Source organism: Scomber scombrus, chromosome 1, assembly GCF_963691925.1.
Source record: "Scomber scombrus chromosome 1, fScoSco1.1, whole genome shotgun sequence".
Lineage (NCBI taxonomy): Eukaryota > Metazoa > Chordata > Actinopteri > Scombriformes > Scombridae > Scomber > Scomber scombrus.
The window spans coordinates 11,837,862-11,850,453 of record NC_084970.1 but is presented as its reverse complement, the minus strand read 5'-3'; the positions used below and the strand labels follow the sequence as shown (position 1 = coordinate 11,850,453).

Genomic DNA, 12,592 nt, shown 5'->3' with positions numbered 1-12,592 from the left:
CAAGACTGCAGTGCCTCAATATATCAGATCTTTGCTAAGCTGTGATGTAAGCCTATATGAATCTCACAAAGCTACCTCACAGGCTTAGGCCATGTTCCCATGGTAGCTGGGTCCTTTACTGGTCTGCAGCAGAGAGCAAGAGAGCGCTCACGCAATTACTTTCATTCCACAGTCCAGATCCCAGGTTGGCCGTGTCTTACACCTGCCAACTCGCAATGGAGGGAGCAACAGACTTCTTGAAATTCGCTGTGGATCTCGGGCAGTGAAGCTGACTTCAAATCAGTGGGAACAGAGGGAGAACATTAGCAAAGGAGGGAGACTATAAGAGGCTTCTGCCACTTTGGCTCAATATTCTACGATGCTAGAGCTTCTAGGATTACAATTCAATTGGGCTCCGGTTTTCCATTAGAAGTGAGAAAACACAGGCTAGAATTCTCCTGTTGCACTGTTAATGGTGAGAGAATGCGTACGGCTGTACCATCAGATAAAAAGGAAATAATAAAAAATTGAAAAATTGCATTAGTTGTAATTTGAGCACAGGGCTGGAAATTTGGTTATAATAATTAGGAAACAGGCTGCTGCACATTTCTTTGTCTACATTTTGGGCGAGCTTCATATCCAATGCTGGAATTTTTGAACAATAAACAACCGGAGGCAGAGGCAATATAGCAGCAGACTGATGGCTCTGCCACACAATAACCAGATAACCTAACCCAAAAACATAAAAATTGGTGAAAATATAGAGTAGGCTCAGTCCTGCTGAATGAGTACTGACAGGAGTATGATATTAACGTCATGCCTGGTCCAGGAAGGATTGAATGTGTCAAGGTTGAAGCCCCCCTGAGTCTGCCAGAAAAGTCAGCAGGCTGTAGAATGAGGGGGGGGGGCTGACGTGTGTGATTTATGTCTCACGCCATGAGGGATTTCAGCCACTGATAACCTAATACAACTCAGTGCTTAGCAGCTCAATTGCATTAAGGCATTTCAAAGGCTTTTTTTTTTTGCTGCTATTGCTGTTTTGTTCCTCGCAACAACAAAAAAAGAGAAGAAGGGAGGGGAGAGAAGATAAAAGTGGAGGGAGGGCACTATTTTTTTTTATATTTCTACAGAATACACTGCTATGCATACAGTATGTTTACTCCTGTTGGATGGAGAAATGTTCAAATATGTAAAAGCCAAACTCAGCAACCTGCACCTCCTTGAAGTGCTTCTGCTGATAGCTACTCCACCTTATCTTTGTCTACAAACACAGGACGAATGCTGTGTGTGCCGTGTGCAGCCAACTGAAGATAACTTGGCCACAATTTTCTCAAGGCAATTTATTTAAGCAAAAATGATCACAGCTTCTCTGTTGACATAACGCAGTTACTATCAATAAGACACTTTTATGTTTCTAAGGAGCAAGCGCAAATCTGGTTACAATTCATCGAGGGCTGCTTGTGAGGACTGAGCTCCACTGGGTTCTATATCTCCCAAACAGATTAGGCAGATGGAAAACTGGCTTTAGAGACAGTGCAGGAGTGCCTTTCTCACCATATAGACCTGACATTAATGAAACTTTATTGTAGTGTTTCAGAAGAAACGTGATTGCTGTTTGAGCGTTCAGCCTCTGCGTGCTAGTGATGACGATCGAGAACTGGTTCCAAATTGCCAGATCCATCAGAATCATATGCCTCCAAGCTTATCAATTCCTTGTATTTATATTTATATATCAAACTCATGAGTCTACGCTGCTGGAGACTTGCAGCAAAACGGAGTAATGGTGACAGGACCAAGACAGCAAATAAAATAATAGCTATAATCCATAGAAAACATGGTGCTGACCCGGTAATGTGACTGGGCTGCACTGCAGGGAGAGCTGTTATTCTGTCGGTCTGGTGTTGGAGCAGAGCTAACCAAGCTAACTATCAGAGAGCAGACTGTCAGCTGTAACCAACCGGGGCTAAGAGGCTCGCTGGTATAGCTAATACTGAGTGAACTTGAAGATGAACAATCCCTTCTCTGAGTCGATCAGTTCCTCCAGCCACGGTTTCGACAGTATGTTCAGACCTCCCAGAGAAGAAATCAAGAATCAATAAGGGAATCAATAAAGAAACAAACTGATAAGCAGAATCAATAGTGGCATTGGCATCCCTTCCCATCCCTACTGTGAGCTCAAGAGAGAATGATGTGCTTCTTCTAAAGGTCTACTTTGGAACCAGAAGACACAGCTAATCAAATTATTAGACTTGCTATAAAGATGCTTTTGCACAATCAGTCACAAGCTCCTTCAGTCCACATACCAATGAAGAGCACTTTACTACAGTTAAACAAAAAATCTGTTTATTTCCAAGGTGAATACATTTGCTTTGCTTTTAATGTAATTGGAGAATCATCCAAGAGGAGCTGTAAGCAGGCTACTCGACCTTGTACCTCAACCAAAAGAAATAGTGACTTCAAGAAATGAGATCAAAGCACTCCAGGACCTATTTAGAACAGTTATGTCCTGATGATTAGTTTAAAAAACAGGTTCATGAAAAAAAACCTCTTCCATTTTTACTTTCTTACCACTAAGCCGCAAAAGTGCATTTTCTCGACCATAACCGCTACTGTTAGCCAGCTCAGGATTTAAAGAGTCTATACGGAACAAGCTTTACTATATATGTTTTAAGGATTAGATTTAGCACCCCTCTTTGCACATTTATGTGCTCAGCCATCAGTTTCACATGTATCTCCCATCTGTGCTGTTCAAAGAACAGCTCGCTTCTGGCTGCCGACTTATTTATTACACCCCCCCTTTAAGATTCAGACCACATTAAATGTTGGTTTGTCAGATCTTTGCACTCTTGCCCATGTGGGGTGGCTTTCGCACGGCAGCCGGGGTGAAGTCGGTTCTTTTGGCACAAGTGATTTAGCCTGTTGTTGATCATGGTTTGCAAGAGAATGCTTCCAGATGCAGCAGCTACCACTCTGATACCATGCGCTACACTTTGGTGGCAAGTGAGAAAAACACCAGCAATGCATAAAATAGTTGAATCACTATAGCATTCGTCGTTTTGTGTTGAAAGGACAGGATTCAAAGACACATTCATTGCACAGCACGTACGTGTGTGTGCATAAGGCACACTAATGCACACACATTCACACACACGAGACAAGGTAAGGACCAGGCCTCAATCAATTCTGAAGTAGAATGTCTAGTGTTCATTAAGAGTGCTCATTTAAATTAGACTTTCTCAAGACTTTCAGTCTGTACAAATTAATACTCATCAGCTTCCAGACAATCACAAAGAACTTCTCAAAACTGAACTTTTACATTTCACATTTTCACATTGGCTACACTTAACACACAATATCCCCACCCCAAAAGTTGGTAGTATAAAGCAGTATAAAAATGTATGAAGTAGTATAAAACTACTTCTGCTCACCCATTCTTCTCTATAGATAAAATTACACCCAAACAAAATACACCACTCGGCAGTCCTCCTGCTTTCGCAATTTTAAATAGGCATGTAGCCTTACTTTTCAATAAATTTATAAATTACTCCCGCCATCTCCTGATGAATTAATACTTCTTTCTTCAGTACCCCAGGCAGTGAAGCAAGAAAAGCAACCCAAGTTGTCCCTAAGGACCTCCTTCACTGAAACACACTCCACACAGCCACTTAAGACCTCTAGTGGAGAAAGGAGAGGAGGCCGTGGCTCGCACCTTATGAAGGTGCTCTTAATATGCGACAGATATTTGAGATTAAGTACTTGACGACACGCTTGACAAAATCCAATTTCCTTCCTCTGCCCCCATTCCTCTGTGATAGATTTATTGGCAGTGTTGCTGTTACATACAGTTAGTGGTGCGACACAAGAGTCGCGAATCATTCAGGTGCTACAATGGCACGTTGGAATTGTATAAAATATGATCATGTTATACCCATGTAAATGATTTATCCTCAACATAGGCTACACCAATTTTCAACAATACAGTTAACAAAAGTTGTTATAATGGAAACATTATTTTGTTTTGTTTTTTATTTGAGAAAGGGGCAGTAGGTTGAAACGGGCAATCGTTTATATTGTTTGTCCACCAAACACACAAGTATGCCGACACTTACTGTAGACTTATGATGTTGCTCCCAAAACGCAGTGGCAAAAAAACACTGTTTTTTATCATGCCTTATTAGACAAAAACTAGCACAATTAGGAAAGTAGAGCTTCATGAAACAACATGTGGAAATCCACTGGGATGGAAGCTTTGGTTTTTGGAGAGTGATTTACAGAGCAGGGAGAAAAACAAGCCATAGTCAGGCTGTAAACAAAGCTAGAGATTCTGATGTGAGGACATCTTGATTGAGGCTGGAAGCTCTGTGGCCTCAGATAGCCTCTGTGTGGTCAGGATGCACTGCAGTCTCTGCAGGTCGCCCAGACTGACAATAGACTGAGCATGCAGGGTGGAGTCCCATACCACTGCCATTGCTACGTGGCTTCCCACCTCACTGATCACGACAACGAAGGGCGAGAGAGAAACTATATTAGGAGGGGAGAGGGATCGCCAATCTGTTACCACAAACAGCACTCAGCGTAGCATGCAACAATTACGTGGCGTCAGTATTTGTCACAATTTATGACATCTTGATTGCTCAAACCAGCCGAGAATATTAACCCTGGTTGTATTTTAGCAAGCAAGCAGCACTCAGAATACCCAGCCTGCACAGAGGGGCGAGCATAGACTTGTCAAGTTAAAAAGGGAATGTCACCAAGTTGTAAACACTTCCTGTCAGGAAGGGAGCACTTCCTTAATCCTGGAGCAACCAAGCCATTCCTTATTTTCCACCAAACAACTGCAGATAGCGGCTTGCTTTCTCTACCCACGTTCCTGTCACAATAACGACTAATTTTAACTGCAAAAAAAAACAAAAACAGTCGAGCGTGACCTCTTATGAGTAAATCATAGATGTGAGAAGCAGCACAACAGACTCAGAATTATTGACTAGAGTCACTTCTCATTTACATAACGCATGAATTCAAGGCCTGAAGTCCCGCTAAGAAGAAATGGAAGTGTTCAGTTTCCTGGTGGGCACTCAGATCACAGGGAAGCTCTGTTTGCAAGATGGAAGTCTGGCTGCCTCCTGCAGTGTGACACAAAACAACAGCCTACACTCACACGCAGGAGATAAAAAGGCAAATCAGTTCTCAATGACCTCAGCAGCACCCTCTATTCTGATTCAAATATAACTATTTGGGTACAGCTGAAGTTTGAATAGTTTTAATTTATGGGAGGGAAGAGCAGTTCAACTGATTTTGCAAAAATAGTGCAAAAGTGCCAAAGCTTCATGCAGATAGTCCCTTTGTGTCTCAGATGGAACGCAAGCTCGGGGCTCAATTTGTTTCCTTTTAATCGGTGTGAGACGACCTGCCTTCCCACCAGGACTCCCTCCTTCTAGACTCAACTGCACACACTGTCATTAAACAAAACAGAGCCATGTGTCTACAACTCCCCAGCGGCCAGATCTGCAGCACTAGTCTGCAGGCTAATTGTGACCTGGTGGAATCATGTGACTGATGTTCCCGTGCAAAGCTTAAAAAAGGCAAATCGAGCAAAAAAACACAACAGACTCCATCGGGACTCTTTAAACTGGAAAGAAAGCTCCCAGATGGAGGGGAAGAAGAAAATAAGCAAACAATGGCTAAAGCCAATCATTTCCAAGACCTATAACTTTCGGGCGCATGTGGCTAGGTTGTATATAAAACCTAAACCATGACTAGTTATTACACTCAATGATGCTGACTTACAGTGTCATGATGTGAATTTAACAGGAGTTGTGGATTCACCAAAATGATATCTTGATGAAAAGCTGAACTTTTTGGTGCTCAATTGAATAACCATGATATTATGGATTCCAGCGTATCCTTCTGTACAGGATGACTTCATTCTTGCTCCAGAAAAGGTGGGGCTTAAACATGCAAACTGTTTAGCTGTGGACCAAAGAGCACTGTGCTTCTTCCTTCCTTTCAAAGTGCCCTTCCAGGATTCTTGTTTAAATCACATGAATCCATGGTTTCGCTCTTTTGTTGTGGACTGTAAAGCAAAGAGAAAAAACACTAAGTATGGAGTACCAAAGCATGTCTGGCATGAAAAGAATCGCTTGTTGTATTCTGAGCAGTGAGTAATTAAAACTCATAAACTTGAACTAGCCAGGTTGACTTTGAGAAAATGCTTTGGATGCTTAAAATAGTTCAGGAAATGCACAGCATTCTTTGACACCTCAGTGAGCGCTGGGTCAAACTGAATACAAAAAATCTCACAATCATGCCTGGTTACTCGTGCCAACAATATCATGGTCTAGACTTTACTGTGATGAGTCAGAGTATCCATGGCAACGAACTCAGTCTTAGTTATTTAACACAATTTATCATATCCCATTTATCCTAATTATCAAAATGATGATCTTCTTCCTGCAAAACGTGAGTCACAATCTGCCCACCACTGACCGACAAATTTGTCACTACTGAACATGATTAGGAAAACAACAGCTGCAAAATTCACAACACAGCTTTCACACCAATCTGTTGATTATTGCAGCCGATGTATCACATTATCACAGCAGTGTAAAATTACTTAAAACATTGCATATCCTTTTATCATAAACACTCTAATATATATAAACCATATAGACACTCAGAGGTTTCCTGAAAAAAAAAATACAACAAATACAAAACATGGCATTATGTTCAATACTCAGCCAAAGAGCAGATATAAACAGGTTTGTGTAAGTGCAGTGCAACAAGGCCACATCCTGCACCACTCCAACATCCAGTCGGGCCTGCTATCAACCTTACCAACTGCACTTAAAAAGGGTGCTGTAACAAAACATGATGGGCTCTGATGTTTTCATCCATTTTCTGGATCCCAGAAGAAAACCACTCTCACAGACCCAGGTGATATTGACGTTTGCGCTTGACATTTCTCCTATCACTGGCAGAGATGAGAGTGTGAAAGGCCGGTGGGATGCATTTATAAAACTCCACTGATGTCTAAAGTGCCAGAGTGAAAGGCCAGGCGAAGATATTCAGGTTGTGGGGAAATGAAGCCGAGCCAAGTTCAGCCATGCACTACAGGCACTGTAATCTGCAGGCCAGTCAAACAAGCCTGTTCTGCCCACGCTAGGAGACGGCAGCTTGGAAGGTGTGTCAGGTGAGTAATTCAACTCTTTCACATACTGCAGTGCACCATTTCAAGTTCAATCTAGCCATTACACATCCAAATGGGCTTAAAAGCATGCAAAAATATAAAAGGAAGGAAGCCTATAACTACTCTTCACAAAATGATGGCAACTTGTATTCAGGGATCACTGTCTTTGTATAGTCTCATGGAATCAGAGAGACATTTTTTGCTATGAAACACAATGGCTGATTGTTACCCCAGTACAGGGGCAATTGCATATAATGAAGTTGTGAGGTAGAGGTTAAACCATAGAATACATCCACCAACTTCAATATACACCACTCTCTTTTTGGAAAGGCACAGTGATTTGCTTGCCTCTCTGCTTGTTCCCTGGAAACCTCACGGCGATGACAACACTCCACTAAGTCACTGCACCTGGCTGAGAAATAGTCCAGCAAATAACCCCGTTGTAACATTGATTTCAGGATGAAGTCAACAAAACAGACAAGAACTGCACCGCAGCACTTCAGAAATATGCTATTCTGGTTTTTTCAGAGACGAGACATCACAAAAATAAACAAGAAAGGCGACACTTACCCATAGGAGAGGTGAAAATGGGTGTTTTGCAAAATGGCAGAAAAACTATGTCTGTGGCAATTCATCTCAAAACAAAGTGTATGAATGTATGAAAAGGACGAATTTTGCCTCAAGGCCTTCCAATTCAGTAGTTAAGAGAAAAAATATGCTTTTATAAATGGTCCCATAGTGGTGCTCTCTTCATCAAAAGATCATCACTTCTTCTTTGATCTTAAGCCTGACTTTCCACCATATTTCAGTGTAATTTTGAGAACATTCTTCTAACAAACTAAACACCTACAGCATGCTAAAAAAAAAAGGTGCATGGAAGGGAAGGAATATTAGCACATAAACAGAGACTGAATCAGTCGATCAAGATGCTTCTGTTGGTTGCATAATAACTGTCTCGGCTTCTGACTCAACGGCATACTTCTACAGACAGATATGCTAGCCGGCTCGGAGGATCACTGAGTAGAAAGGGACTCCGAGCTCTGAAGGGAGCCAAAGATAGATTGAAGCAGCAGTTTCCTTAGGTGCACAGACTGATACTGATGATGACAGACTGCATTTCACAAGGATGCCGCAGCCTGTCAGCTCTGCGCCTCTTCCTTTGTTTACACATTACCGAGTGGAGCTCGTCATCACTTTCGGGTGTCCTTGAGAGAAGTTAGGTTAGTGCTGAGCAGAGCGATGAGCTGGTAGATGAGGCCCTTAATTGGCTCCATGGCAAGATGATAATTGATCATCCCTCTCAGCTCACTCTACCATGAAGGGCTTGGCAACGTTAAAAACAAAACATACAACAACGCTTTAAAAACTCAAAACTCCCATGAACGCATCAACAGTCTGCATCAAAATATTTGAATTTCAGTTTTTAAGATGAGTATGAAGAGTGCAACTCCTTAGACTAAAGTCACCTAAATAAACTGTCACTTCTTACATGATGATTGGCACACAGAATGGGTAAAACTATGAGATGAAATAAGACGACCCGTAACAACGTAGCAGATACATTACATTTTGCTGAGCAGATTTACATTGTCGTCTTGCCTTCTTTCCCCACACGAAAGCTCAGAGAATAGAAATGGACTGAGGGAAAAAACACTTAAAGCTGCTATTGGCATTTCAGGCATGAGGTTTACCAATGATATAATTAGCATTCATGAGTCAAGTAATTAAAACATCAATGGAACCAAGCAGAGCTGTTAAGACACTCGTGTACTCTTTGCTCAGTCTCCAGCAGTCAGCGTTTAGTCTGTCCATTTACTATCAATCTGATGTGCAGGTGTGTGTGTGTGTGTGTGTGTGTGTGTGTGTGTGTGTGTGTGTGTGTGTGTGTGTGTGTGTGTGACATGTCTCCCATTTTTGCTGTGCTATAAAACAATGTCAACGCAAAGCATTAAAAAACAAGAACATACTGTGAACCCTGCACACTTTCAACCTTTCAACACCAATCTAAAGGGAGGGCGTATGAAACAAACTGCAAACAGTGTGTCCTCCCACAGAGACTGTTAAAACACGTTGCTGTACAGGAGACGATCCTACATTAACAGCACTTTCTAAATCCTCACCTGGAGAGTCCCTCTAACAAGGATTTACAAACAATTATCATGGCCAGCCACAGTTGGAGAGAAGACCCTTAGCTTCCAGACTAACAGTAATCCTCACATAAGTTTTCAACCTAAAGCCGCATTGCACGCTTGGAAGCAACAGTGGTTACTGAGTAGAAAGGGTTTTGTAAAATTGCTGAGCTGCTTTGGAAGATGTATGTACAATTCCTGCTGCAAACTTCCCTTTTCCTCCTGAGGGTTGTAGGTGACTCACAGCTTAATAAAATAAGGAAAACACAGAGAAACTCATTATTGCTCTGATGGATTATACTGCACAGACAATTTCTAACTTTCTGGAGGTTTTTTTAATATTGGAAACAAAAAATATATATCTCCAGTTTTGCTGAAAGTGTACACTAACCTAAGGGTTGGTGTGAAGGGGAGGGGACGACCTGGATGACATCTACAAAAATAGCTTCATTATCATTGTGTTCTCCATCACACATCCCTCTCCACAATGACACAATTTTTATTTAACCTTCAACACCTGACAAGAAAACCTTTAACCCTTCTCTCGACATACTGCTTAAGCCCAACAGCTGTCAGTACTGATTTAGCTTGTCCATAACATCATCCATACTTGGTAGGTGTGAGGTATTTTAAACCCTACACAATTATCTGCCTATCTATTAAAGCCATATGTGCACATGAAGAGAGACAGATAGGCAATTGTATCCTGACTGGGGGAGATTTAAAAAAGCTTCAATTAACAAGAGTCAACTATAATCTGTTTAAGAAGCGTGAACAGCTGCAGTTGTGGCGTGTAAATTACAAACTCCAGTTTCCTCGTTGTTTCGCTTGTGACACCGAGCTGTACGACTAATAAAACCTCAACGCCAAGTTGAGGAGGGCTGCTGAAAACAGTGGCTGACAGTCTGCGAGAGCAAACATCGACAGAGATTTTATGAGCTTCACATGGTTCCCGCTCTCTGTGCTGAGGGCATATGGGAAATATAGATGACAGTAGCAGTTGTGTTCTGTGATCAAAACTGAGGTGAAAAAAAGCCCCGTCTTCTTTCACACAGCACTCTTGTGACAGGTCGCAGACACTGTGGAATATAAATAACTGTGTTAAACTTAAACCGACAGTGGACTCGTCACGTGTCACAAGTCAAAAAGCGAACACAAGAGGAGGACGTAATCTGAAGGTGCAATCAAGATGACCAAAACATTTTTAGAATGCAGATGAGATTGAGACATGATCTCACTTTGGCACATGTCAGGAGGAAACAGTGTGTCTTTTCAGGTAGTTGTTGTGTTTTCTCTCTCTGTATCTAAACTATGTAAACACTGCAACATTCCTCAGCGGGAGCACACTCATCATACAGTTCATCCTTAAACTCACTGACACTGAACATCTCAGGTTTCTCTAAATGAACTCGGTGCGTATAAATTCCTGAGAAGCCTGACATGACAGCGTGCTTCAAGGCACAGCCTGCATGTGCACTGCTTGTCTGTCTCCATGTTCACTTCGTGCTTATTAGTGTGCAACAAGCTCCTTGCATGGGCCACAACCTAAGACTTAAAAAAAAGAAGCAAAGGTGCTAGTCCAATATTGTTATATGAAGAGAACACCACCAAGAGAGGCTCAAATTAGAGCCATGTATCCATAAACTCATCACAAATCATTTCCCCCTCAAGACAGCAGACATCACCACATAAAGAACATTGACTAAATTGATCTGTCTAGTTAAATAAGATTAAAGGAATTAGTTAAATTAGGGCACACAACACTCACATTTAACCCAGCAGACCCGTGTGTGGCTGCACTTGACACCAACTTATTTGTGGTGTTTAAACGCATATCTGCTGCAATATTAAGCAAAGTGTCAACACAGTACACAGACTGTTCCCTCCACAGCACTCCCTGTAGTGAAGGTTAGTTATTAGACTGAGGTGGATGTCGCAACTCTTGTGGACAGCCGTTGTGCGGCTGTGATAACAAGTTCTGCCGGTTGTAACGATTCATTCCTTACAGGAGTGGGTCAGCTCAAGCTTCACACAGATCATGTTTTATTTACAAAGAGAAAAAAGTATAATGAACAAGAACTTTAATGTTGGGACTTCAAATTGAGAAAATAATAAATCCAAATGTTTTTCTTTTTGTTTGGTTTATTCGTTTGTTTTGGTTATTTGGTTGAGCATGTAGACTAGTTTAGAAGCCCTATGCTTGAACATTTGACTACAGACTCATGTTTGGACTAAACTTCACCCACCTTCTCCTTGTTGTCGTGGTCCGAGGGAGGTGAAGTAGGAGATTTAACACTCCCCACAGCAACAGCTTGGGTGACTGTGATACCGCCGCCCGGAGCCGGGCTGCTCTTTTCGATTGTTTCCACCTTGATAAGTCGGTGCTTTGGTGACACATACTTGATATCCGGCGAGCCCACAGTGTTCAAGCTGGGGGCAAACGAAATATTTCCACCTGAAGTGTACGGGTCCTCGAAGTCCAGTTCCTTTTGTAGTTTGTAAGCAGCAAGGATGTCCGGCTGAGCAGGGCTTGGGAAGGTGGTCCCGGAGCTTGTTGGTTGGTAGCCAGGCGCACCGGGCACACCGGTGTGACAGTGTCTGTAGTCCGGTTTCGGGGGCGCCGGAGGGGGTGCTTTGGTAGTTTTGAATCCTAGGTGCTCCTTGAACCACTTGGCCATGCTGCCAGTGCATCGCTCACAAGTCAATGAATGTAGTTTAGTTCCACCTTTCCTGCCAGCGGAGCCCGAGTATGTTCGTCAAAGTGGGATCCTCGGATCACCCGCGGCCAGCAGACCGGCTTTGGAGCGCGTCGCCAGTCTCGTGCGACTCTGGTGATCCGGAGAAATGGTGCGCGAGCTGACGGGGGAACGCAGCCACAGGCACTTTTGTGATCTGCCCCGCCGCAACTCTGTCACACAAAAACACACATCTACACATACACTCACACACATACACACGCACGCCGCTGTCGCTCTGACTGCTCGGCTGCTCACCACGTCAGGTTTCAAGAATACGCAACACAGGAACACCCCCCCCCCCCCCCCCCCCCCCCACACACACACACACACACACACACACACACACACACACACATACACACAAACCTGCCCTCCCTACCTGAGAACATTCACTGCCATCTACCGGACTTGTGAAACTCATATGACGGGTGACTAGTGTGATGAATAACCAGGAACTGCTGCAGACATCCGTTGCCAATTTTGTCTCAAGCGCTGAGCTCTTGTTTCAGGGATCAACAAAGATACGTTATATAGAATACTGTGTCTGGGATAGCAGAGGT

The 12,592-nt window shown here is 42.8% G+C and overlaps 1 protein-coding gene across 3 annotated transcripts in view; it reads right to left on the bottom strand.

Moving 5' to 3' along the window:
- The window catches only part of LOC133981753 (SH2 domain-containing adapter protein F-like), a 96,937-nt gene extending 84,715 nt beyond the window's left edge, over window positions 1–12,222 (bottom strand). For all 3 annotated transcript variants that reach the window (XM_062420598.1, XM_062420606.1, XM_062420614.1), the window contains exon 1: window positions 11,541–12,222. In XM_062420598.1, the coding sequence (XP_062276582.1) occupies window positions 11,541–11,972 (432 nt within the window). In that variant the 5' untranslated portion in view covers window positions 11,973–12,222. The remainder of the gene's footprint in view (window positions 1–11,540) is intronic.
- Between the last annotated feature and the right edge of the window lie 370 nt (window positions 12,223–12,592).